Below are 25,431 nucleotides of genomic sequence, written 5' to 3' on the forward strand. Positions count from 1 at the left end.
CTCTATTTAAGAAGGATAACACCTGAAGCTACATTGTGTACAGTCTCTCTCTCTCTCTCTCTCTCTCACACACACACACACACACACACACACACACACACACACACACACACACACACACACACACACACACACACACACACACACACACACACACACACACACACACACACACACCGGCAGAGGCAGTAGGCGGGAGCTTAAAAGAGAAAGTGAAACTCACCAGCAGGGACAGGGAAGGATGATGAGGCTGAAATGAACGAGGTAAATAATTCTGACATTTCTGTGAAACATAAGCTCTGCAGAACGCCACGAGTGTTGTTTTACTTGCTGTAACCTTTTAACACTCTGGCACGGTTAGTTTAATCTCCTAACTCTCAGGTTGTTGTGACTAACAACTTCCTCCTTTCAGTATGGTAGAGCAGGAAATGCTGCATGTGCGGCCTGGTTTGAACTGCAGCATGCTCCTGCAGCTGTTGTCACCTCACAGTTATAGCAGTGTCCTCTCCTTGTTTTATCCTCATGGAAAATCATGTGGTCAGTCTGTCTCATGTTTGCGTCTCCTTTAGCATGAGATGTGTTGTTATTGCCTGACTCTTGAACGGATCTCAGTCCGCCAGATTTAAGGGACCATGTTGTCCAGAACATTTCACTTCCTCTATGTGTCAGAGCCAGAATCCAGTGAAACATGTAGCAGCCTGCTAATATGCAGTAAGTAAGGCAGAGGTAAACATTTATTTTAATTTTTGAACTAATTAAAAGTGAAGATCGTGACCATAAGAGAAACCTGGCTGGAGGATATCAGATATCTAGACTGAGGAAAGAATAATGGTGTTTGAATGAATGCTATGCCTTTTAACAGACTGTGTGTCCTTAATCCTCCACTAATGTCTTCCAGGCTTAAGAAGACGTCCTGAGAACTTGACTGACATTTTTGCTGCAGCCATATCAGTGTCCAACACTCACATCAGGTGGTCCTTATTTGCTCCCCCGTGTTTGGGATGTGACCGAGTGATTTCCATCACCAGGCCTTTTTTTTTCCTAAATCCGTGTTTGAAGGACATTTCCTTCACAATGGTCTCAGTCAGGCTGTTAGTCCTGTCTCTATTTCATGTGTTTCTGGTTGGCTGTCAGCCCAACACTACACAAAAGGCGTCAAGCCCTCCAGGAGAACAATCTCCTTTGGGCGCTGATAATCTGTCCTTCCCCTGGAGTCGTCTCCGCCTGCCAAGGTACACTTAAAGCTGCAGGAAATTGATGACGGAAATTGGTGGACATGGACCCCTTTGCTTTGAGTTACTGAAGAAACACATATTTCTGTTGTAGGTACATTGTTCCTCTTCACTACCGCCTCCTCCTGCACCCCAACCTCACGAGTCTCAGCTTCACTGGCTCAGTGCAGATCCAGATTGATGTTCAGAACAATACAAACTGGGTTGTATTACACAACAAGGGCCTACAGATCACCAAAGCCACAATATTGGACCAGAACCTCGCTCATCTGTCTGACCAGGTAGGTGTAAATCTTCAGCTAAGGACAAGCACTGTATCTGCAGAACCATAGGCTGCTGATACTACGTATACTAAAATTGGAGCCAAGTTAACTCTATTTCTTTCTCATTTAATGACTAGAAAACATTTTCTCATTTTCTCTTGGCAGGTTCTTCCAGTTCTTCACAACCCGTCACATGAGCAGATTGGCATTTTCTCTCCCAGGGTGCTCAGCAGTGGGAAAAAGTACTTTCTGTATATTGAGTTTGGGGCAGAATTAACAGAAGGTTTCTATGGCTTCTATAAGAGCACATATAAAACCAGCACCGGAGAGACCAGGTAAGAGTTATTCGATTTTCACACATATGTATACAAATGTGTTGCAATTACAGCGAAATACAAAATCAATATCTCTTGCCAGAATCTTAGCTTCAACTCACTTCGAACCTACAAGTGCTCGGATGGCCTTTCCTTGTTTTGATGAGCCAATCTTCAAAGCCAACTTCTCTTTACGGATCAGGAGGAGCCCAGAGCACATTTCTCTCTCCAACATGCCAATAGTCAGTGTTGCGTACATGTTATTCTTACATCAACTATAACACATGTTCAAATGTGTGTGGAAAATGTCTTCAATTAAATGTTTGTGTAATTCAGGTCAAGACAGTTGAAATAAATGAGGGCCTGCTCGAGGACCGGTTTGCTGCGAGTGTGAAGATGAGCACATACCTTGTAGCGTTTGTCATCTGTGATTTCAAATCTGTCACTGCAAAAACATCGTCTGGAGTGCAGGTATGGGCTGAACGGCAATATCTGATTGTGTTGGTTAAAATATAACTTTTTCTGTCATGTTATTTTTATATATACATGTATATATATATTTTTTTTTTTGCATCTGTAGGTGTCCATCTATGCTGCCCCCGAGAAGTGGTCTCAGACCCACTATGCCCTGGAGGTTGCAATCAAAATGATGGACTTTTACGAGGGGTACTTCAACATCCCCTATCCTCTACCCAAACAAGGTAAACCTTTCCTTTGTAACTGTAAACCAACAAGCATTTCTTTATCTCCATATTTCTGTCATTTATTCTATCACTTTCATTTGCCTGACCTGTGTTTTCTCTCCCGCAGATCTGATTGCCATCCCAGACTTCCAGTCGGGTGCGATGGAGAACTGGGGTCTGACCACCTACAGAGAGACCAGCCTTCTCTTCGACCCCCTCACTTCCTCTGTTTCTGATATACTATGGGTTACTATGGTGATCGGCCATGAGCTTGCCCATCAGGTGAGAGTGTCACAGTGTATCTGCACAACAGTTCAGATGCTTCATTACATAATCAGTTGATGTGAGGCAGTAAAATTGTAAATCTTGTCCACAGTGGTTTGGTAACTTAGTGACCATGGAGTGGTGGAACGACATCTGGCTGAATGAAGGATTTGCCAGATACATGGAGTACATTTCAGTGGAGGCCACTTACCCTGACCTCAAAGTGGTGTGTGATTTCATCTGTGCATTAATTGATTAATAGATTAATATTAAGACTGAGGACTTGTAATGATGTTCTGTGTTCTGTCTCGCAGGAGGAATATCTACTGCACACCTGCTTTGCAGCAGTTGGTCATGACTCCTTGAACTCCTCTCGGCCAATATCCACTGCAGCAGAGAATCCCACTCAGATCAAAGAGATGTTTGACACAGTCTCCTATGACAAAGTAAGCTTTCCAGTCACAAAGTCATTGAAATAAATACTGACACTGTAACAGAAAATCTTGTTTTCCACAAATGGTGTTGAAAACAACCTATAGCATAGCCTGTTGTGTCTTCATGATTAAAATAACTATTTATCTCTGTCCCACCAGGGTGCATGTGTCCTGCACATGCTTCGCCACTTTCTGACAGACAACGTGTTTCAGAGTGGGATAGTGCGATACCTGCGCAAATACAGCTACAAAAATGCACAAAACCAGGACCTGTGGGACAGTCTGGCCAATGTATGAACACAAATTATAGTACACTCAATGTGCTACACACTGTGTGGTCCTTTAACATCATCTTGAAAAAAGAAATTAAGAGGCAGCCTGGCAGAAATGAAAAAAAAAAAAAATAGATGCCTTGTCCTTATACAGTAATATCATGAATGGATGAGAGCTGAACAGAAATCATACTTTCTCTTAGTTTTCTGTCTAGTCCCTCTTAAAAATCGCCCATATATGACAAGACAAGTATATCTCATGCCTCTGCTAGATTTTTGATTTATGTGTCTCCTCCCTCCAGGCAGCTGTTGTTTTCCATTCCTTTCATAATGGCAAACAAAAAAAAAATCAATTTTCTAAGACTTGAAAGATGGTTCAAGTAGGTAATTAATCAAAGTGAAGATTGTGTCTGTTTTCATTGCAGTCAAAGTTATGTTGTCTGTGCCTTGTAAAGTAGTTGTGAGTGCAGATTGATTTACAGTAAAATGAATAAACGGCCTTGCCAGGCATCGATAACAAACCGCTGTTGAAAATAAAAGCAGACATGGTATTCACTATGATGCATTCATCCAATCTCAAGCAAGTGTATAGTCTCCAATATTCTCACTGTACTGAACCAAATTGAAATAAAATTCATGAAGATAGAATAAAGATGGCAAGAACATCTAAAACACAGTAGTGCTCTACTCCGAAGTTAGGAGGTACATGTAATTTCTATAAATGGACTAAACATGCAAAAATGTGTCATAGAATTAAATGTTTAAAAGTATTTATTTTGTTTTTCAGACATGTTCAGAGGAAGACTTCATCTCAGGAAAACACTGCTACAGCAGTGGCCAGGCCACCAAGAATGCAGTGCGTAAACATTCAAACATAAACTCTCGGACCCAGCCTCTTATGATTGTCACATCATTTATGAGATTATGGCCACATCCGTTGATCTTCTGCTGTCTCCTCCAGTACCTTTTCGCAGGAGAACATCTGAATCTGACAGCCATGATGAACACTTGGACTCTGCAGAAAGGTATCCCTCTGGTGACCGTAACGACGAAGGGGTCCCGACTCCTGCTCAGACAGGACAGGTTCCTGAGGACCGTCCTGCCTTCTGACCCCCTTTGGCCCACGGTGCAGAAAGGGTGAGCATGGACATGCACTCAAAGCTGCACAACCATTGTCAGCAATACCTAAATTGTGCAATTGAAAATACTTTCTGCCTTTCTGTAGTTTCCTTTGGCATATCCCTCTGACATACAAGACAGATGCATCCGACACCATTCACAGACACCTCATGACAACACAAACAGGTAAGACAAAAGAGAGGAAAAAACAACAACAAAAAACAAAAACAACTCATACTTATTTAATTTTTTTATTAATACTTTTTATTATTATTATTATTATTATTATTTTTAAATTTGCTATTACATTGTTTTATGTGTGTTTATGTGCCATTTAGACAGTATACACATCGGAGAGGAAGTCCGCTGGGTGAAAGTCAACACTGACATGACTGGCTATTATGTGGTGCATTACGAGGATGGTGGTTGGGATGGGATGATCACACTGCTGAGGGAAAACCACACTGCAGTGAGCTACAAAGATAGGATTCACTTGATACACAACGCCTTTCAGCTGGTCACGTAAGCATATAAGTGTGAATGTTCCTGTTCTGTGATCTGACATTTTTTCCCTGTAGGTTACACAAAACTGCTTTGATTATCCCACCAGAAATAGCAACCAATCTTTTTTGTATCTCTTTAAAGGGCAGGTCACCTGCAGATCAATAAAGCCTTAGACCTGATTGGTTATCTGCAACATGAGACACACACGGTGCCTCTCATTGAAGGTCTGGGCTATCTGGAGTTATTTTACCGTCTCGTTGAGAAAAGTAATGAGCCTGAGCTGGCGCACAGTCTGGGGGTAAGAAGGCTATTATACACAGACTGTGTGTTATTTATGTCAGCGAGAGTCATGAAACTGAGCTGCTCCTTCCCTCTGTGCTTCGATGCAGTTGTACATCCTCAGATTCTTCCGTGCCGTCATTGATGAGCAGACATGGAGTGACAGCGGCGCTGTGTCAGAGCGACGGCTGAGGTCAGGGGCCCTCTCTCTGGCCTGTCACCTGGATGACCCTCCCTGTCTAGCGCAGGCACGCCAGAGCTTCAAAGACTGGCTTCAGTCCAACGGAACACTCAAGTCTGTCTAAATAACGATTTACCACACATCATTATTAACAACTGTTGATACATTTTACATAAACAGCGCCTCTCCCCTGTACTATACTGGACCATGAAATTTAATATTTCATTTCTGCTTGTGTTGACACCAGCTTACCCACTGATGTGGCAGAGACTGTGTATTCAGTTGGAGCACAGGATGACCACGGCTGGAACGCACTCCTACACACATACAACATCTCCCTCTCTGCAGCACAAAAGCACAAAATCCTGTTTGCTTTGACCTGCAGCAGAGACACCAGCAAACTGGAGAGGTATACCTTTTTCCTACTGTATTTCTCCACACAGTTAATGTTGCCATCTTGTGGCAAACATGGGGTATGGTATTACAATGCAAACAGATATTCAACTTTTTATTCCTGGTCAAGTCCTACAGATAGATTTACAGATAACATGTTTTTTTGTATTTTAGTCAACAACACGTGTGTTTGTGTTTCAGACTGCTCGAGCTTGGCCTGGAAGGGACGGTGATTCGATCACAGGACTTGTCTAGTCTCATCATAATGGTGGCTAGAAACTCACGGGGACGTCACCTTGCCTGGAGCTTCGTCAAAAAGAACTGGGACACACTTGTTGAGAAGTTAGTATAATTTAATGGAGACCCCGTAAAGATGTTGTGTAGCATCTGTCAAAACACAAGATGCTACAAAAGAGCAGAATTCCTTTCTGTTACAATAATATCTTACCGAGTGTAGCCTACGTCAATCAACCATAACATTAAAACTGGGTGAGAGGTGAAGTGAATAACATTGATCATCTGATTACAATGGCACATGTAAAGGGGTGAAATACTTTATATCAGATATCAGGTGCATGGCAGGTTGATGTGTGGGAAGCATGAAAAATGTTAGAATCTGAGTGACATTGATAAGGGAAAATTTGTGATGGCGGGACAACTGGGTCAAAGATTCTCTCAAACAGCAGGTCTTGTGGGGTGTTAATAAGACACAAGACAGTGATGATGACGATTTATACTTTATTGTCCCTATAGGGAAATTTGTCTTGGACTCAGTGCTCTGTACAAAAAATGCCTTCACGGTTTACACTGAACAACACTGACCCCTTTCAACAAGATAATGTGCCCTGTCATACTGCAAATTTGCTTAGAAATAGTTTGAGGAACAAGAATTCGAAGTGTTGCCTCGGCCTTCACAGATCTCAATCTGATCGAGTACAGTATCTTCGGGACCTCGAGACACAAGGGGGGGCTGCATAGTATTAGACCAGTGGTTATAATGATATAATAAACCACAAGCTGGTCTGTGATTGAGATGCAAACTGAACCAATCAAACTTCTTTGCAGTCAAATAACAAGTTGAACAGGTTAGATAAGGCCACAAGTAAAACAATGGGTGGTTGATCCCACAACTATGAAAGCATACAATATACGAGGATATTATATTTGTTTGACTGTCTTCTAAGTTGTCTTTCTGACCTGCTGCAGGTTCCAGTTGGGCTCATTTTGCATTCGTAACATCCTTATTGGCACCACAGGGCAGTTTTCTTCACCAGAGGAACTCGATGACGTAAATATACTCTTAAATCTTGAACTTCAAAGTTACTAAGATAACTTTCCGTATTGCCAATTTCAGAAATATTGTTTCTTAACCATATTTTCCAAATGTTAATTGGTGTGTTTTGATCTTGATTCATACTCATAATATCAATTCGGTGATAAAATCAAAATACTATAGTCTGTAAATAACTTAAAAATGGCAGTATCTGAGAAAATGTTTGAGTATTTTTTGCACCTCTATTTGTTTATGTAAAATATTTTGGTACTTACCTAAAAAGACATGTAGAGCTAAGCACCTAGCTATTATGATGTTATGACCTTTTTTGCATTTGTAAAATCTATATGTATGTTTTACTCCCAGGTGCGGTCATTCTTTGAGTCCATCAAAGAGCAGTCATCTCAGCTCAGGGCGACTCAGATTGCTCTGGACAATGTGCAGAAAAACGTTCGCTGGATTCAGAGGAACCTAGAGACTCTGAGAAACTGGGTAAATGAGCAGATGAATGAAAAAAATGAGCAGAAGTAAAGGACAGCGGAAGGACAGCAATATTTGAGGGTGTTTTTACAGTTGTATGAATTTGGAAATTGTAATTTGTTTGGCATCACTGGGGAATTGACAATTTTGTGTATGAAAAGTGTTTTTAATTTTGAAGGGACTACTACGGCCTACTTTGTTAGGACAAAAATGTAATTAGTTAAACTGGCAGCTGATCAGTGGTGTGCTACTATGTGTGTGTGTGTGTGTGTGTGTGTCAAGAGAGAGAGTGAGAGAGAGGATCCATTCCACAGTAACACAAATTTTCAGTAAATGCAACAAATACAAACAAACAAACACAAACATGAACAATAACAACAATAAAAGTGTTGTATGTACTATGTGTGACAACTGACTCATATATCTCTGTGTCTCTGTGTACATAGCTACAGTCTAACTACTGGGTTGTGTTAAGGTCTAGTAAGAATTACAATGGAACATACCATAGTTAGTGCTCTCTTAACTACCGGTACAATGAAAGTATATTGGTCACAGGCTTACTTAACACTAGAAAAAGAGGTTGAGGTTGAGGTTAGGGTGAGGGCTGTGGTTACTGATGTCAAGGTTGGGGTTGACACTGTGGACTGTCTATAGGTTGACATCCATACGTACCAATAATAGGACGTCCTTAGCTACCACAGCATGGTCCTTACAAGTAGAGTAAAAAAAAAAGTGCGTCTCTTGCGTGTGGCGCCTTGGCCCCGCCCCCTGCCGTATCGTCCAATAGGAAGCGAGCATTGCGATGTGACGGGAGGTTGTCAACAACTGGTGGGGAGGAGGAAGGAGGAAAGTGTCATTCGCTCGCTTCGTTTAGTTTGCCGAGTGGAGTAAGATTTGTTTACATATTATATCTATCGAAAGGTTTCACTTTTTATTTTATTTTATTTTTTAGATTACTTTACTGCCATATTCACGTGTTAGTTAAGTGGACAGCTATGGACGGTAAAGTTGAGGAGAGCAGCTAACGTTATTATCTGAGCTCATGTCTTTCAGTCAGTTAGAAGTGTTGGTAGCTGCTACGTAGCTAACGTCAGTGCACAGTGAGGACGAGCCGCCGCCGCCGCCGCTGCTGCTGCTGCTGTTTACTGTCCGACAGCCTGCGGTGGGTCCTGGCCGTGGATAGCCACCGAAAAACACCACTTCTGTCGAGCTGCTGTAACCGGGTGGTCGGGAGGTCCCCTTGTTTTGGACGCGAGGGGGGTCTTTGACTGAGATACCCTGCTAACCATGGATCCTTTCGACAGCAACAGCACAGGTGAGGACGGAAGACGGTCGGTACAGTAGAGCAGCGAGCTAACAGCAGCAGGCCGGCTAATAACTAACGGGACATTAGCTTCAAGCTGTCTGGGAGTGACATTCACCCGGGGAGGACACATGTTGAAGGCTGGCTGGCTTTGACTGTTGGCAATAGTCAATGAAAACTGTCATTATTGTACCTGAGCAGTTTGCTTTTTTCATTTCATTTTGTTATATCTGTCTTTGTTTGTTTGTTTGTTTGTACGGCTGCCTTAATCGGACTGTATATTGACACAGTGCTGTACACGCATGATAGCGTTTCACATCATTTAAAATGTTGTAGATGGTTTATGTATCGTTTCGGTTTTACTTTAACTCAAGGAAGCATGTAACACATTACTAACAGCTTACTAACACCTGACAGAAATAAAGCACGCGGCCTGCCTGTCCCTGATATTAAGTTTGTTATAAACAGAGCAGCCCTGTCTGTCTGTCTGAGTGTAAGCCTGTTGGCTTGATAATGGCCATGTTTTTGTCTTGGTGTGGAGAGCTGATAAGTCATGCTCTGCTCTGCTCAGCTCAGGCTACCAGCAGCCAACTGCTACATAACCTCTTTAAATGGTCCCAGGGCGGCGAGGGCTTTATTAAAACAAACAAAAGGCCAGTGCACACACTATAATAGTGCTCAACATTTATCTCGACCTGGAAGGAGCAATAACAAAATCACAGGACTAGTCAGACCGATGCGTTGCGAACTGATGAAGCCACTTGGATAAGAGGCGAAACATGATCCTAGACAAATACAAGTCAAGTTGCTTTCGATTCAATTTGTTTCCCAGAGATAAAATCACAGTAGTATGACTTCCTGTTTTGTTTTGTGTGTGTGTGATGTTTTTCTTTGTGGCTCGCTGATTTTAGTAGGAAACCAAGCTTGTGTTTCAAAGTCACATTTTAATCAAGTGACAAGAAAGCCACAGAGATGGGGTTTAGACATCTGAGCTTCCTTCCTGTAAGTTTCAATAAACATACTTAACTATAGATTTATGACTCGAAGGTTGGCTGTATAAAAGTTCCCAGCAGACAGGAAGAGCACAGTCAGCAGATGACATGGCTTAGCCTACTGCTGCGTTTACATACAAACTTGACGAAAATGCAAGAGTTGTCGATTTTTCCCTGGGCTGACCTGATCACATTGTAGTCTAGAGATAATAACCACTGCATAAACCCCCTCTCCATTTTCATCTTGGTTAACTATCGACACAGCAGGATCCCACAGCTGTCAGAAATGGATATATGACAATCATTTAAGTTTGATGTGTTTTTTGGAGGGGCTTATTTTTATCATATCCTCTTCTGGACATTACACATTACCTACTACTTAGCTCCGGACCTATTTTTAGACATTCATACCACAGCACTGTGGTCCAGACAGAGACACAGCGATAGTTCATACAGTCATATCAGAAACACTGTTTGTACAGGACAGACTAGAGGCTGAATTCCCCTCTTACGTTGCCCGGCTCTTGTCTTCCTTTTGGGGAGTTAGAGCTCACCTTTGTTTGGCGTCATTGTGTTTGAGACTGAACAATGTGCATTCAGTAGGTGTTTACTGTCTTTTGGTTCTTTCCACTTAAAGCCATCACCAACTGAAACTGGAAAAGCATTGTTCTTAGCCTGTAAAACCATGAATGGACAAAATGGGAGACATGCACTGCGTAGAATTTTGCTGGTTTTGTTGTTATTAGATTAGGAAGTTGAACATGCCTCTTGATTGTTTCAAGAATTTATGGCAGCCAGAAAATCACATGGATTTCGTACAAAGTGACTCTTCTTATGATGCTGAAAATGCAGGTTAGTTTGTGGGAATGCAGAGTTTAAACTGCAATATCAAATGACTTGGTCCAGACGATGGCGATATTCATTATATTTCCTTTTTCCTCCTAGTTATCCACACTGTTGTTAATGAATGGAATATCTCTGTCTTAACAGACTGTAATAACTATGCTTAAAAGTAGCTTCCTCACCAGGCAGATGAACCCACATGATGTAGGTCAAAGTACCAGGAAATACTGCAGTCAGGTTTGTTAACAGGAAACTGAACAAACTCACAGCTCTTTGTTAAATGTGGCATCATGTTACCTACACATTCAGTGATATCAACAATCCTTTGTGTTGAATAGTGGCTTGCTGCCACTGCTCTCTTTGGAAAACTCATCTGCTGTGCTTTATAAACTGTGTGTGTATTAATGTAAAGATTTTTTTTGGAGATTACTTCACACTCTCTCATTTCCCCTTTTGACAGTCCTCTGTCTGATTTCTCTTCCTCTGTGTGTTGTAGAGCGGGCGAACCTCCCAAGGAACATGATTGAGAACAGCATGTTTGAAGAAGAACCTGATGTTGTAGATTTGGCCAAAGACTCCAGTGCATTTCCAGTATGTCACTCACTTCATACCATACAGGCATTGATTCGTTCACGTAAAAGAATGCCTGGCTCAGTGAATTACATGTCTTACCGGACATATTTACACCACTCCACCCATTTGTCGCCATTACTTTCATCCGTAAATCTCTTAATGTACTACTACTAGCAATTTGAACAAGGATAAGTTAATTTAAAGATGGCTGACACTTATGGGTAGCCTGTGATGCTTCACATTCAGTTCAGCCCTTAGTGTGCTGTTTTATTTATCTTTGCTTTGTTTAGGCATGCAAGAAACATAACAAGAAAGAGCTTTATTTTTGCATGATGAAGATCTTTGATGTTCACAGCATCTATTTTTCTCTCTCTGGCGCTGCAGTGACTGACTCTCTGTCGGTTTCTGTTGATATAGACAGACATATTGAATTGTAACGCCAACCCTTCCTGTTCTAATAGCTCTCCATTTGATTCCTCACTGCATCCACATATGACATGTTACTCTGTGCCAATTAATTTACTTGGAAGTGCAATCCAGTTATTAACTTTATATGGGAAACACTGTGCAGCATAATTGGAGAATAACAAATTGTACTTTGCATGCTCTCTGCAGACATTTCCTGCTCTGGACCCAGACGAGGTGGTGTTTGAGCCCCGTAGCTCACGGTTGCTTGTGCGAGGCCTGGGAGAGAACGATATGGATGAGGATGAGGAGGACTGCGAGTCTTCAGCCCGTCTGCTTGGCATGTCCTTCATGAACCGTAGCTCTGCTCACAGATCCAACTCTTCTCCATACACCAGACAGGCGCCACCCAGGTAATGCACTGAGAAGGTTATTATTTGCAGTAGGTGTTGGCATAAACAATCTTTTCCCAGTGAACAAGGCCATTTTGCATTGAAGTACTGCATTTGTAACCATGCATTATCATATGTAATAGCATTTATGATTTAGATTTGTGGTCTTTGGTTGTATATACATGTTGAATTGAACTTTAATTTGTTTTTGTAATCACCAAGTCTATAAAACTTCACAGATCTTCAAGTTGAGTGTTATTGAGCCCGTATCGACGAAAGTAATAACAACAGCTTTTGCACAGACTCAGAAAACAGCCTGTTACGGTGTGGTGAACAATTCCTGCTTAGGTTTGTGGAGAATCATTTCCTGATACTGCTGTCACATCGAAAGTCCCGTCAGAAACTTTGTGGTCACCGTTTCTGAGTAAAGAAAATCTATGTGAAGTTTAGAGTGCACCTCAGTGTAATATCAATGTAATATCAATGTTACACAATTGCCGTAATTTTAATTGCATGAAAACTAAAAAACAATGTAACAACAAGACTGTTCAGTTTTAATAGTAATTTCAGACTAACAAGAATAACGATTAACTGCCAGTGTAAGTTAAAATACCACGTTAATAACTGTGTTCAAATATCAAGCTACTTTCACACAAAAAACACACACCCTGGAACATCACCTGATGAATTAAATAAGGCTGCAGAGAGTTTCCTCAGACTTCTCGGCTGCACAGAAGGAAAAACAGGTTGATCTTGTTCTCACTTTGTGTGGTCATTCTGATAAACTCAAGCTGCCGAAATGACATTAAGTCTTTAGTGAGTTTAGTGAGTTTATATTGTTGGCTGTTTATATGATAGTTTACCCCCTGTTCAAGTCTTATTTTCAATCTAAGCTGAATGGATTCAGGCCTCAGTGTCCATATGATACAGATAGTTAACAGCCAAAGCATGTACAAATCAAGGTACGTTGGACACTGCCCACTTTCAACCTTTTGTAAATGAATGATGTTAAACTCTTTGCCATTTCAGATCGTGTTCACGACCCTCAGCCCGCACCATGGTTGTATGTGTGTTATTTCTGGTGATTGTGGCCTCTATGACCATGGTACTGTACTTCCTGCCTGGATGCACCTTTACCAAGGTAAGAAACTGTTCACTAGTTCTGTTTATGCAGGGTTTGCAAGAACATCAAGATCTCTATCAGACTATACTTCCCGTTTCATTTCTCTGTCAAGCTTAAAGGGGTAGTTGTGGTTATTCAACATGTGTGAAACAGTCATGCATAGTCCGTGTTATCAGCAGTATATGTGGATCAGCATAATGGACAGTTAGGACAGTGAGTTGGGATCGCAGTACACTAACTAACAATGTGGGTTTTAAACCAAAACAATCCCATATCCATTTTAATGTAAACTTCATGAAGAATATTTTCAAAACAAAGTAAAGAATGGAGCTGCAACAATTAATCGATTAATCGAACAACAATCGATTATTAAATTAATCGTCAACTATTTTGATAATTGAATAATCGGTTTTAAGTATTTATTTTTTTAAGTATAATTTTTGGGGCTTTTTTTGCCTTTAATGGAGAGTTGAGAGAGACAGGAAATGGGAATATCTCTTTGGTTTGTGGACATTTGTGGACTTGTGGACAACGAGACATTTGAGGACGTCATCTTGTAGTTTGGGAAACACTGATTCATATTTTTTAACATTTTATTGACCAAACAACTAATCGATTAATCGTTTAAATAATTGATAATGAAAATAATCGTTAGTTGCAGCCCTAGTGAAGCGTGAAGTCAGATTCATGCAGCTGACCTCTGGCATGAACACTGTACGTGATATTGTGCTGATGAATACAGTACTGTAGTTCAGCAGTTGAGAAAGATGCTCTGTTAAGAGTAAGTGCTATTTTGATGTGAAGATAACAGATCTTGGATTGGACTGCTTAGTGATGGTCTAAAACACTTTTCCTGCTGGCCTCATGTAGCACTGTCTTGCTCATGTACTGTGTTCTGCAGGTAATACAATGACTACAGTATGAATGACTTCCTCGTCTAACCATCCCTTTACCTGTTTCCTTGTCTCAACCCAACCCTCCATCCCTCTGCAGACAGGTTGTCGTAAGCCAAATAAGACCACTCCTGTGGAGCAAGTCTACCCTTTGTCGACAAATGGCGAAGTGTTTCCGTGGGCTGAACTCCGGCTGCCTCAGAGCATACTTCCTCTCAGCTACAACCTCACCCTGACTCCTGACCTTGACAGCATGACCTTCACCGGCCAGACAGTTATTTACATGGCTGTGCGTCACAACACCAATCGGATTGTCCTGCACGGTTCGAATCTCAACATTACCAAATCTACCTTTAAGGTAGGATTGGAAGTGGTCGTTTGTGTGCAGATAACAATCTGTAATGACAGAGTTTAGATGATTTAGATGTCAATCACCAAAGTCTTCCTGACTAGTCTTACCGACCTGTATCCACTGATTTAATTTCTGCCTGAACACATTTTGTCTGTCAGTTGATGTTATCAATTTGTCTCTTGCAGCTGGGTGATGGCGAGCCCAGGGATGTGACTGTGCTGGAGTACAAACCCAAAGAGCAGATCGCTATCAAATTCCCTGAGGAGCTGAAGGCAGGCCAGCACTGTGTTTTGACCCTGAATTACTCTGCCAACCTTTCACACACCTATGATGGGTTTTACAACAGCTCATATACTGATAAAGATGGAAAGAAAAGGTACACTTGACTAACTGACTGCGCTGTACTTCACAATAACTAAAAGATGTACTTCAGCAGAAGAACTCACAACAAATAATAGAAACAAATAAACAAATGATAGAAACTTAAATTGGAGGTTAATTTATTGTTTTTACTGGATATATCTGAGTTTTGACTTCAGCATAATCATGTTCATCTCCTTCTTGTCCACAGAGTCCTAGCGGCAACCCAGTTTGAACCACTGGCAGCCAGAAAGGCCTTCCCTTGCTTTGATGAACCAGCTTTCAAATCAACCTTCCTGGTTAAAATCAACAGAAAACGAGACTATATGACTCTTTCCAACATGCCAAAGGTACTGTAGGATTACGCACTGTAATATCTGCTCATTTTTACAGTACAGTCTATCTTCAGTGTGTTTATTTGGTTGACATTATTTCCCTCCTTTTTTTTCTTTTTCTTTTTTACATTTATAGTATTTTTGACATTTGACAGTTGACTAAAACACTAGCATAAAACACTTTTAAAAGAGTAGAATACATTTCATTTTCACTTCAAGTTAAACTGTTAAAGAACATCTTTCTGAACATACAATAAAAAAGCAAACACTTATAAAAAAGAAACAGAGTGCACCAGTGCCTGTGTTCAGTATCACTAGGGAAGCACAGATCTTTAGTGTTTACAGGTTTAATATGTTACGAACATTTGGCTGATAACACATTGCCAACTGTAGCAACAATGTCATGTTTGTCTCCTAGCTAGCTACAATTTACAGTACATGGCTTCCGTCCTATATTAAATCACTTCCTGTGTTGGTGGACCTGTGAGTCATTTTATGTGGCCACTGCAATTTGTCAAGCTCTTAGTGTGAGCACACTAGTCAGACTGATAGACAGTGTCTTGGTGTTTGGTAGCAGTACTATATGCCAGTCGTCTGACAACATCCATGGAGTATACTTCCAACATTAAATGGTGAACTTCTACTGTGTGTTTCAGGCTACATCAACAAATGTAACTGGTGACCTTGTGCAAGATGAGTTTGAAAAAACCAGCGTCAACATGAGCACCTACCTAGTGGCCTTTGTCGTTGCCAATTTCGACCCAGTCAGCAGAAATGTCTCAAACACTAATGTAGGTCTGACACAGGTTTACGTTGTTTCAATACATGCTCTCATTTACTCGTTTTCTATTCAGTGAGGTTGTGTAGCTGCTAATAAACTATGTGGCTGTGATATGTATGTCTGTTTTAGGTGTCTGTGTACTCTGTGCCAGAGAAGAGGGAGCACACTGACTATGCTCTAGACACAGCAGTCCAACTGCTGGAGTTCTACAATCGGTTCTTTGAAATAGACTACCCCCTCAAAAAGCTAGGTGAGTACACATGCACACTATTGCACACATCATACAGTCTGTACAATTTACATGTGTGTTTTTTATTTTTTTTTATTTTTTTATCCATCGTTGATTTGTATTACTTTTATCCACTCTTGACGCAGCCCAACATGTTCATTTTCTCTTAATCAGACTTGGTGGCCATCCCAGACTTCCTGGCAGGAGCCATGGAGAACTGGGGGCTCATCACATTCAGAGAGACCAGCCTGCTGGTGGGCAAACAGTCCTCTCCTCTGGAAAAACAAGTAGTAGCCTCCGTCATAGCACATGAGCTTGCGCATCAGGTAATTGTAGTCTCCCTTTGTGTTTGTAAAAGGAGCAGAGGCAATGTAGATGGTCCAGGTTGTAATTTTTATCTGATGTTGTGTTGCAGTGGTTTGGAAACTTAGTAACCATGAGCTGGTGGAATGACCTGTGGCTCAACGAAGGCTTTGCCACTTACATGCAGTACACGTCGCTTCAGACAGTGCTGCCCAAGCTGGACATTGTAAGCACTCACATCTGGCTCATGAACTCAGCCTCACATACTTTAAAGCAGATGAAGATGTAAGCTTCACTCTGTACCTTTGCAGTAAGTCTTGTGCTTGTTTGCAGGGCAATTTGTTCCTGGCAGTACGCTTCAGAGCCTTGGACAAAGATGCACTAAACTCCTCCCACGCAGTGTCGACAGAGGTTAATACAGCAGAACAAGTGGAGGAGATGTTTGACTCTGTCTCCTATGAAAAGGTACACTTTTATATATAATATGTAAATAGAAAGACAGGCACAGCTTTCACTGATGTACTGAACATCCAGATCCATCTGCTGAACCTCATACTTGGTCATAAGTGTAGTTAGCACTCTGTTTTGGGTTCAGTGACAAATTCTTTGTACCTTTGTGTCCACCAGGGTGCATCCATTCTTTTGATGCTGAATGCCTCGCTGGCAGGAGATCAACAGTTCAGAAAGGGTATCATTCAGTACCTACACCAGTTCAGTGGACATAACACAGACACCAACGACCTCTGGAACAGCCTTACAGAGGTGTGTGTGTGTGTGTGTGTGTGTGTGTGTGTGTGTGTGTGTGTGTCAGTGGCTCTTCTGTGTTTTGTTGCCATTTTATATTGGATACTACATATCAGTGGTTTATTGCTTTAGATCTTTTTACCCTTAACTCCCTCCTGCAGTCTGTCAGCCAACCATCTGGCTTATATTTAACCTCCCTGACACCAGCTGCATTTGGGATGTGTTATTGTCATCACACAATCAAGAATCACAAAGAAATATCCCAGGAGCTACATTATTAATAAAAAGGCAGTAAATGCTATAATGTAACATGAAAGTTAGAGGACAGGGCTTGTACCAAGGCAAGTACCCTCAGTCTAATGTCAGTCTGACAATTTATTACTCGACCCTGCTGCTTCTGTCTATGCTTTACTTGCACCTGCTTAGTCTGGCATGAGTCATCAGAGGGTATTCGACAAGAGTAACACTAACAGTCTGAAATCTCTGCAAGTATTGAAAAAATTAATTAACAAGAGTATTGAATTTTGCAAATATCAAATGCTTGTAAGACTTCAGGAAGAGTTTGAGGCTTGGTTTATTTATTTAAAAGACATGGCTCCCATTTATTTTTTGCCTGTGTAAGTGTTCTGTTGAGACTCAATAACTGTACCATAAATCTTCAAAGTGCAGGTAAAAAAAGTGTCACACAGTTGTCTTATATACAGAGAAGACAATGATCCTGGATTTCTCTTCCTGTTCACAGGTCGGGGTCTCGCCGCATCAGAACGTGTCAGAAATGATGAGCTCATGGACGTCACAGAAAGGCTTCCCACTGGTCACCGTGAGCTGGAAGGGCGATCAAGTGACCTTCACACAGGAGCACTTCCTCCTCACAACTGACAATGCCACGCATACTTCCAGGTGGGTAACACAACCACAAACACATGCAGGGAAGATTGAAACACACCATAAACATAACTGCATTGTGCACTCTCTTCAGCCTGTGGAATATTCCAGTGACGTTTGTGAACGACAGCTGTAGTTTGGCCCCAGAGTGCAGACAGTTGTACACCCTGAAGACCAAAACAGGTAAAACACAAAGTTTTAATCCACAGAGTAAATGATTATAAATGTATGAACAGAATACTGATACAGTCAGTATCCCCTCTGCTCTGTGTGACTTCCTCCACGGCCCTGGCTCTGTGTTGATAGTTCTGTGTTTGTGTGCATCTGTTTAATGACAGTTTCCACGGTAAGCTTTTGTTTTGCTTCAGCTGTGAGAACAAGGCCACGTAAGATACTCCGAATTCCACTGCTGTATGGTTGATTTGGCGGCACTTATCCACATTAATGGTTTTGCTGTTGAGCTCAAGTCTTTCTCCCCTGAATCTTGGGTGCAATCCGAAAACATACATTTGTGTCTGTGTGTGTGTGTGTTTTGTGTGCATTTTCAGATACTCTAAAGCTGCCAGAAAATGTAACGTGGTTGAAGTTAAACTACAGAAACACAGGCTTCTACATTGTCCACTATGGAGATGAGGGCTGGGACACTCTGACTCAGGCTTTGTCCAACAATGTCAGCATTCTTACCCATGAGGACCGAGCCTCGCTCATACACAACATCTTTGCTCTGTCCAGGTATGAGAAACAATCTAAACAGACTCTTTATGCCTCTGTGCAGGTGACATCTCGGCTGGAGGCATTATACTTTCAGGTTAATACCACAATACCTCAGGAATACATTTAGGGACTTTCTTCAATTTTGAAACATTAACTTCTACTCAAGTATGACCTGATTAGAATCTGATGATGAAAGTTCATGTAAAAAAAAAAAAAAATCGCACAAATGTCTAATAGGATAAAGTGACAAAGTGATGACATTGTACCACCAGAACATAAAAAGTCATTTTCACTGTAGCATCATAATATTCTGTCCATTATTCAACACTATATACATTTTCACTATATTACTGTAAAGGAGTCTGGGCAGATTTGAACTCGACCAGTAGGTGGAAGCATACAGCTGTGAGCCAGTAGTTGTAGTTTTCCAGTTTTTGTCTGATTGCTTTCAAGAAAGACAAGTGAAGGAGTATTTTTCTAATGCTTGCACTTGGCTTTCCTTCTACACATCTCCTCTCGGCCACTTCCCCAACAGACTGGGACGTGTGTCCTTCCACCGGGTCCTCAACCTGTTGAACTACATGTCCAATGAAACAGAGACTTCTCCTGTGACAGAGGCCTTGCTACAGCTCAATCGTATCTACAGGCTGCTTGACAAACGACAGGAGAGTGGCCTTGTGGCCCGCATGAAGGTACTGCACACACACATACACACACACATGCTCATCTCCATGAATTTAGTATTAAAGGACATCACAGCCAGTGTAGAGACTGTTTACTTGTAGCTGATAAGAGTCGGTCTTCATACTGTATAATCTGTGGTGGGGTCAATATAAAACACAACTGCATTTTACGCCACACAGCAACATGAAAGTAGAGCTTGTTACCTGAGTTTAGTGTCCGTGTCCTAATGTTAAAGCAACATTGCGGAGTTTCAGCTCAGTGCTTCCACCATCTGGTGGGAAAAACAAAATTTTACGAAAACGAAACTTATCAGCCAGCGCATCCAGCGTTTATTCCCATTAATAAACGACAGTATTTCCCACATGTTTGCAAGGAGACTGTGTGGCGGGTGGTCGGGGGAGGGGAGGAGGGGGTGAGGGGGGAAAAATTAACAATTTTTCTACCATTGCAGTGAGTCTGGAAACATTATTTTAAGGCCGAAAAACTCCGCAATGTTACTTTAATTTTAATATTCTGTGTTTTTTTTCTTGTAATGAACAGAATTATATTCAGCATCACTTTGGTTCTCTGATGGACAAACAAACATGGGTGGAGGAAGAGAGTGTGTCTAAGCAGGAGTTGCGCTCAGCCCTGCTGGAGATGGCCTGTAGTCTGGATGTAGGAAACTGCACTCAACAAGCCAAAGCCCTCTTCAACTCCAATAGCACTTTACGGTATGTAAGAGCACGAGACACTTTAATTTTACTTTTACTTTTTAGAGCGGGGGTGTCAAACTTACGGCCCCTGGGCCAGAACCGGCCCACCAGAAGGTCCAGTCCAGCCTGCGGGATGAATTTGCCAAGTGTGAAAATGACATAGAAGACAGAAGAGGCATAATATTGTTGAAATTACATGTATTTTTCTCAAGAAATTTCAGGTTAACTGTAAACATCTTAATAATGTACTTTGCACTAAAGCAAAGGGGACATTTTAGAGTTCTTGTTATTTACAGGTTATTATGCTATCATTTACCTCAAGATCAAACTGGGCTGTATGTGGCCCCTGAACTAAAATGAGTTTGACACCCCTGTTTTAGAGTCATAATAGTAACAGGGTGAGCAGCATAGGACACTTAAAGGGATAGTTCACCCAAAATTGAAATTATTATCATTATCTACTCACCCTCATGTCGACTAAGGGCTGGGAGAAGTTTCAGAGTTATCCGTGGCTTCTCTGAGTTACAGGGGGTCTCGGCGTAGCAGTGCATGTCCATATAACGGTTGCAGGATACCAACTGTCTTCGTAACAAAAGGACACACCAAAAAACATCCAAATACCTCCATGCTGCTCGTATGTAATGTCTGTCTTGTATTGAAGCCCCGAAATGCAAAATTGTCAAGAAAAAAATTAAATAAGTCTATATTTCAAGCTTGTTTTGTAGCGGAAGCTTCTCGAAGCTCCTCTTCCCAGTTCGTCAAATTTGGGTGAACTATCCCTTTAACTTTTTAGAGAGAGAAGGTATCTTTAGTAAGGAGGGAGGCGGCTCCAACTTGATTGAATGGCTATCTGGCATTTGAGCTGTAAAAGTGAGATTTGAAGCAATTGTAAAATACTTGAAGTCTTTGAGTATTTATTCCTTTAATATGTATTTCTGTAGGATCCCAGGCGATCTGCAACAGGTTGTGTTCAATGTGGCTGCTCAGTCAGACGAAGGCTGGGAGAAATTGCTCAGCATGTACGTAAATGCCACCTATGATGCAGAGAAGCGAAAAATGCTACAGGGCCTAGCATCCACTGAGGACACACGCCGTCTAGTATGGTAAGTGTGTGTGTGGCTACAATCAAGCATCATCATCCTCTCTTCTTCATACATGATATGTTTAAAATACACACTGTACGCACATGTCAATTTAATATGGACCTGGTAGAGAAGTAAGGCTTTAACTGTTGCACCTCAAGGGGGAAGAGAGGGCTGAGTAAATCGATGTGCTGTTCTCAGCTCTAAAAAGAATCAGCTAACAACATTAGACATTTTTTATATTATATAAGAGAAGTGTGAATACACTTATGGCTTATTAGGAATCTGTGGCAGGACAAATTTAGACGAGGTGATGAATGGGAAAAACTCAGAATTTACCAGACAGTAAGAAAATATGCTTTTCTACAGATCTTTATTTGTGTCCAAGAGACACGAGGCTCTTCGTCCACCTGAATTATACTGTACAAACAACAGAAACACACTTTCAGTACACTGCTTGTGTGTAACAGTGTATAGTGTATGCACATTGTGAACCTATCTGGGAGTATTTCTATCTTGATAATGAGCCCTTAAAATAACAATAAATACTGCTGCATTGACTTTAGACCAGGCTTTAGCTGTTAAAGATAGCAATGTGTCAACAATGCGCTTGTCCGAACCTGATTTGAAGACCAGCACCCCCACGAGCACAAGTGTATTTCTATTTTAAACAACAAGTTACACGGGAAAATGACAATTGTGTTGCTTTGAGACAAGCAAAGACACTTCTGTTTAGCTTTGCTTTGAGGCGTATAACATGTTTGTTCTGAAATCTGTTTGCATTGTAACAGTGATTGAAGGGTTTGGCAGATGATTTATTCATGTGCTGTATGGGAGTGATGATAATGAGGTGAGGCTGTTGTCAGCGCTGTTTATGTGTGTAAGAGCATTTGAGCGGAGCACTTGTTTTGTTCTGTCTAGGATTCTCAAGGCAGGCCTGAACGGGGATATCATCCAGACACAGGAGCTGCCTTTGATCATCAGGACTGTGTGTAACGGCTTTGCTGGTCACTTGTTTGCCTGGGATTTTGTACAAGAGAATTGGGATCGACTCATAAAGAAGTAAGTGTTTTCCTTCAGCTTCATGCATGTTGCCACTGAGAGTATATTTTACTGTACGATTATTTCACAGAGTAATGAAAAGATGTATTGACATCAATGTTGATTCACACTTATTCTTTGCTATAGGTTCCTTGTGGGCTCCTTTGCCATTCAGACAATCATCAAATCCGCCACCTCCCAGTTCTCCACACAGGCACACCTTGACCAGGTATGTTTTATTTTTTCTTCTGAGACATAAACTGATTGCTGAATTGTCATTGCATGTCATCATCTCAATGTGTATGTTTGTGTCGTGCAGGTACAAGGTTTCTTCTCCAGTCTGAAGGAGCGCGGCTCTCAGATGAGGAGTGTGCAGGAAGCTTTGGAAACCATCAGGCTGAATCAGCGCTGGATGGACAAAAATCTGCCTACGCTCCAAAAATGGCTCTAATACAGGCACTCCATCCAGTCTCCGCCCCACTAACAGGCAACCGGGGCATGTCGTCAAGACAACAGCAGTGTTTGCACTATTGTAAGACTGTGTCTCCCAACTCCCTTTATCCAGGCCAGAGTATTAAACAAAGCCAGAGGTAGTCCTCTACCTGGATGGACAAGGTGTTTGATTTTCTGAGATTGGTCCTCCAAGTTGTATTTGCTCGCTCAGGGTGGCTCTGATTGTGAGTCTGACAGGGAGTTGTCAGATGCAAACACACACTCCTCACACTTTATGCTGTTGACCAAACCTCTCATCTGCAGCTCTCATATAAACCTCATGCCTGAGCAGACAATCATGCTTCACCCACACTTCTTTCGCTCAGCTTGCTCTCAGGCACGTAACAGTTTGAGCTGTAAAAATGGCCACTTCAAGGAGAAAGTATGAAGAATGTCAAATGTCAGTGTTTATGTATGTACTCTCAGTGAGTCTGGGACTTTCTCTCAACTGTCGAGTAAAATGTAGATACAGTTGTCAGGGATTCCTCAGTGGCGAGAAGATGACAATACGGTACTTGAGAGATGTTAGTATTTTCAGATTGAAACTACCGTAACCTTTTATTGCTGTGTCATGAAGTTCTGGGTAGAGCCACGTGTTAATGTCCATGCAACCTGAAACGTGAGTCAGCATCACTTGAATGTACTGAAAAACCTTCCCACTGTGTACAGTAGATGGCGTACTGCACAGCAGTGCAGGTTTAAATCAACCAATGTGTCTTAGATGAGAGCAGGCAGCGCACACTGGAGCTAATTTTCTTTCTTTCTTTCTTTCTTTCTTTCTTTCTTTCTTTCTTTCTTTCTTTCTTTCTTTCTTTCTTTCTTTCTCTCTCTCTCTTTCTTTCTTTGAACAGTCATAAGCCCAGTTTAGCTCTGATAAACAAGTTTTATTTCGATTGCTTTTTTGTGTGCAGTGCAGTGCAGTCACTGTGCAGACTCATGCTTTAACCCCATTTGCTTGTAAACTTGTATCTATAATGTAAATATGCTCAGTCCTACAACTTTTTCCCTGCAATTTTGGATGTATTGGTTTAAACTCCTTGACTTTCAACATTTACAGATTTGCTTTCCGTTGTGTGTATATATAGTGTAAAGGGGAAATGTATACATAGAAATGATCAAGAGTCTTGGTCAAATACTTTTTACTGTATTTCCTGATACAGACCACCAAAAGGAGGTCCTTAGCTAATGAATGTTTGCGTTTTAAGGGCTAATGTGTATAATGAGGATGTAAAGTGTACTGAAGAACATTTATATTGGACATGATTAATCTGTCCAATCAGATGTTACTGATCAGCCAGAAAAATACATAAGATTTAGCTGGGAAAAGACTAGCTATTTATTGAAAGAGCGTTGTTACATGGTTCCCCAAATTTTGCTCCTAGATGTTATTTAAATGCAGCTGCACACCTATCCTGAGCTTTATTTAAGTGGTACAGTAGTTATTCACCTCATCAGTGAAAGTCAGGATAACCAACCTTCAATAGATCAAATTTAGAACTTCTGGTTATCTCCATCAGGCTTGTTTCTCTTGTTTTTGGTTGTCATATAAGTCTCTTTGTGTCATTTTTGTAAAAAAAGAAAAAAAAAAGAAAAAGTGCTGGCAGGTATTTTTAAGATCAGACAAAGAATACAAACTCTAGTAATGGTACTTGTCTATATGTAGGTGGGAAACAGTGTGGAACAATGTGCTTATCTCTACACCAGTGACTCCTAGTGGTCTGTCGGGCTGTTAATATCAGGGTCTGCACAGGTTTTGATGAAACCGAAAAATCAAAGACAAACAGAATGACACCATGGGTACTTCAGGAGGCACCTTATACGGCCTCCACACAGTGTGAGGCCGTATAAGGTCTGCACAACAGACCAGGAGCTTATTGTCGTTTAAATGTGTATCCAAAGTATTTTCCATTGACTTACTCCATGTGGTTCATCATTGTGTCACAGGCCAATTACACACATCTAATACTTTGATATCCTGGCTAATTGGAGCAATATTATCCCGTTCAGATCAGCACTATCAACAGAATGGCACACTGATTTCCCAACATATTGTTGTTAGAAAATAATGGGTCCATGCTAAGCCAGATGTGGTAGGGTCTCACATGCAGGTGTTTTTGATGTCATTCTTACTCTTATCAGGTACGAGGTTCAGTCAAAGGTATTGAATCAGCGATAAGAGAATTATATGGGTACCATGTGCAGTAAAGCCCATCAGATTGTGTTTGTTCTTGCACTTGGGTGAAATGCTGCAAACGCTTTTAAAAAACTGTTGCTCTTCATGTGAACAAAATATAAATAAAGTTGTTTTCTGAAAATGTTTACTTTATACTTTATGGCTTTACATAATCGTCTACCAGACATTCCCACACTGTTTTCAGAAAGAAAAGGACTTGTGTTGATTTTCTGTCACTAATTGACATCGTTGGCTTGTTGAATTTTTTTTTTTCCACATTTTTTGTTGAAACAAAACCTTTAAAATAGTGATGGTTCAGATCAAGTTAATCGGCATCAAAATCTTG

The 25,431-nt window shown here is 41.2% G+C and overlaps 1 protein-coding gene across 1 annotated transcript; it reads left to right on the plus strand.

Annotated features, from left to right (window-relative positions):
* Positions 1-201: 201 nt before the first annotated feature.
* On the plus strand, positions 202-25,227 carry LOC310991033 (leucyl-cystinyl aminopeptidase-like). The gene is made up of 44 exons (XM_083978602.1): positions 202-264; positions 899-1,232; positions 1,327-1,513; positions 1,661-1,830; positions 1,913-2,051; positions 2,146-2,280; positions 2,390-2,510; positions 2,620-2,774; positions 2,869-2,982; positions 3,071-3,202; positions 3,350-3,481; positions 4,250-4,318; positions 4,424-4,599; positions 4,688-4,767; positions 4,920-5,103; positions 5,227-5,383; positions 5,475-5,659; positions 5,793-5,954; positions 6,140-6,280; positions 7,145-7,226; positions 7,578-7,738; positions 7,870-7,889; positions 8,965-9,006; positions 11,326-11,420; positions 12,018-12,220; positions 13,229-13,340; positions 14,316-14,573; positions 14,753-14,943; positions 15,139-15,277; positions 15,919-16,053; positions 16,173-16,293; positions 16,447-16,598; positions 16,688-16,801; positions 16,909-17,040; positions 17,203-17,337; positions 18,062-18,219; positions 18,299-18,387; positions 18,753-18,936; positions 19,454-19,610; positions 20,143-20,315; positions 21,239-21,400; positions 22,301-22,441; positions 22,568-22,649; positions 22,740-25,227. The coding sequence occupies exons 2-44, from the start codon at positions 1,075-1,077 to the stop codon at positions 22,869-22,871; spliced, it is 5,967 nt and encodes a 1,988-aa protein (XP_083834728.1). The 5' UTR covers positions 202-264; positions 899-1,074; the 3' UTR covers positions 22,872-25,227.
* Positions 25,228-25,431: the final 204 nt, after the last annotated feature.

Source organism: Trachurus trachurus (genome assembly GCF_905171665.1).
Source record: "Trachurus trachurus genome assembly, chromosome: 9".
Lineage (NCBI taxonomy): Eukaryota > Metazoa > Chordata > Actinopteri > Carangiformes > Carangidae > Trachurus > Trachurus trachurus.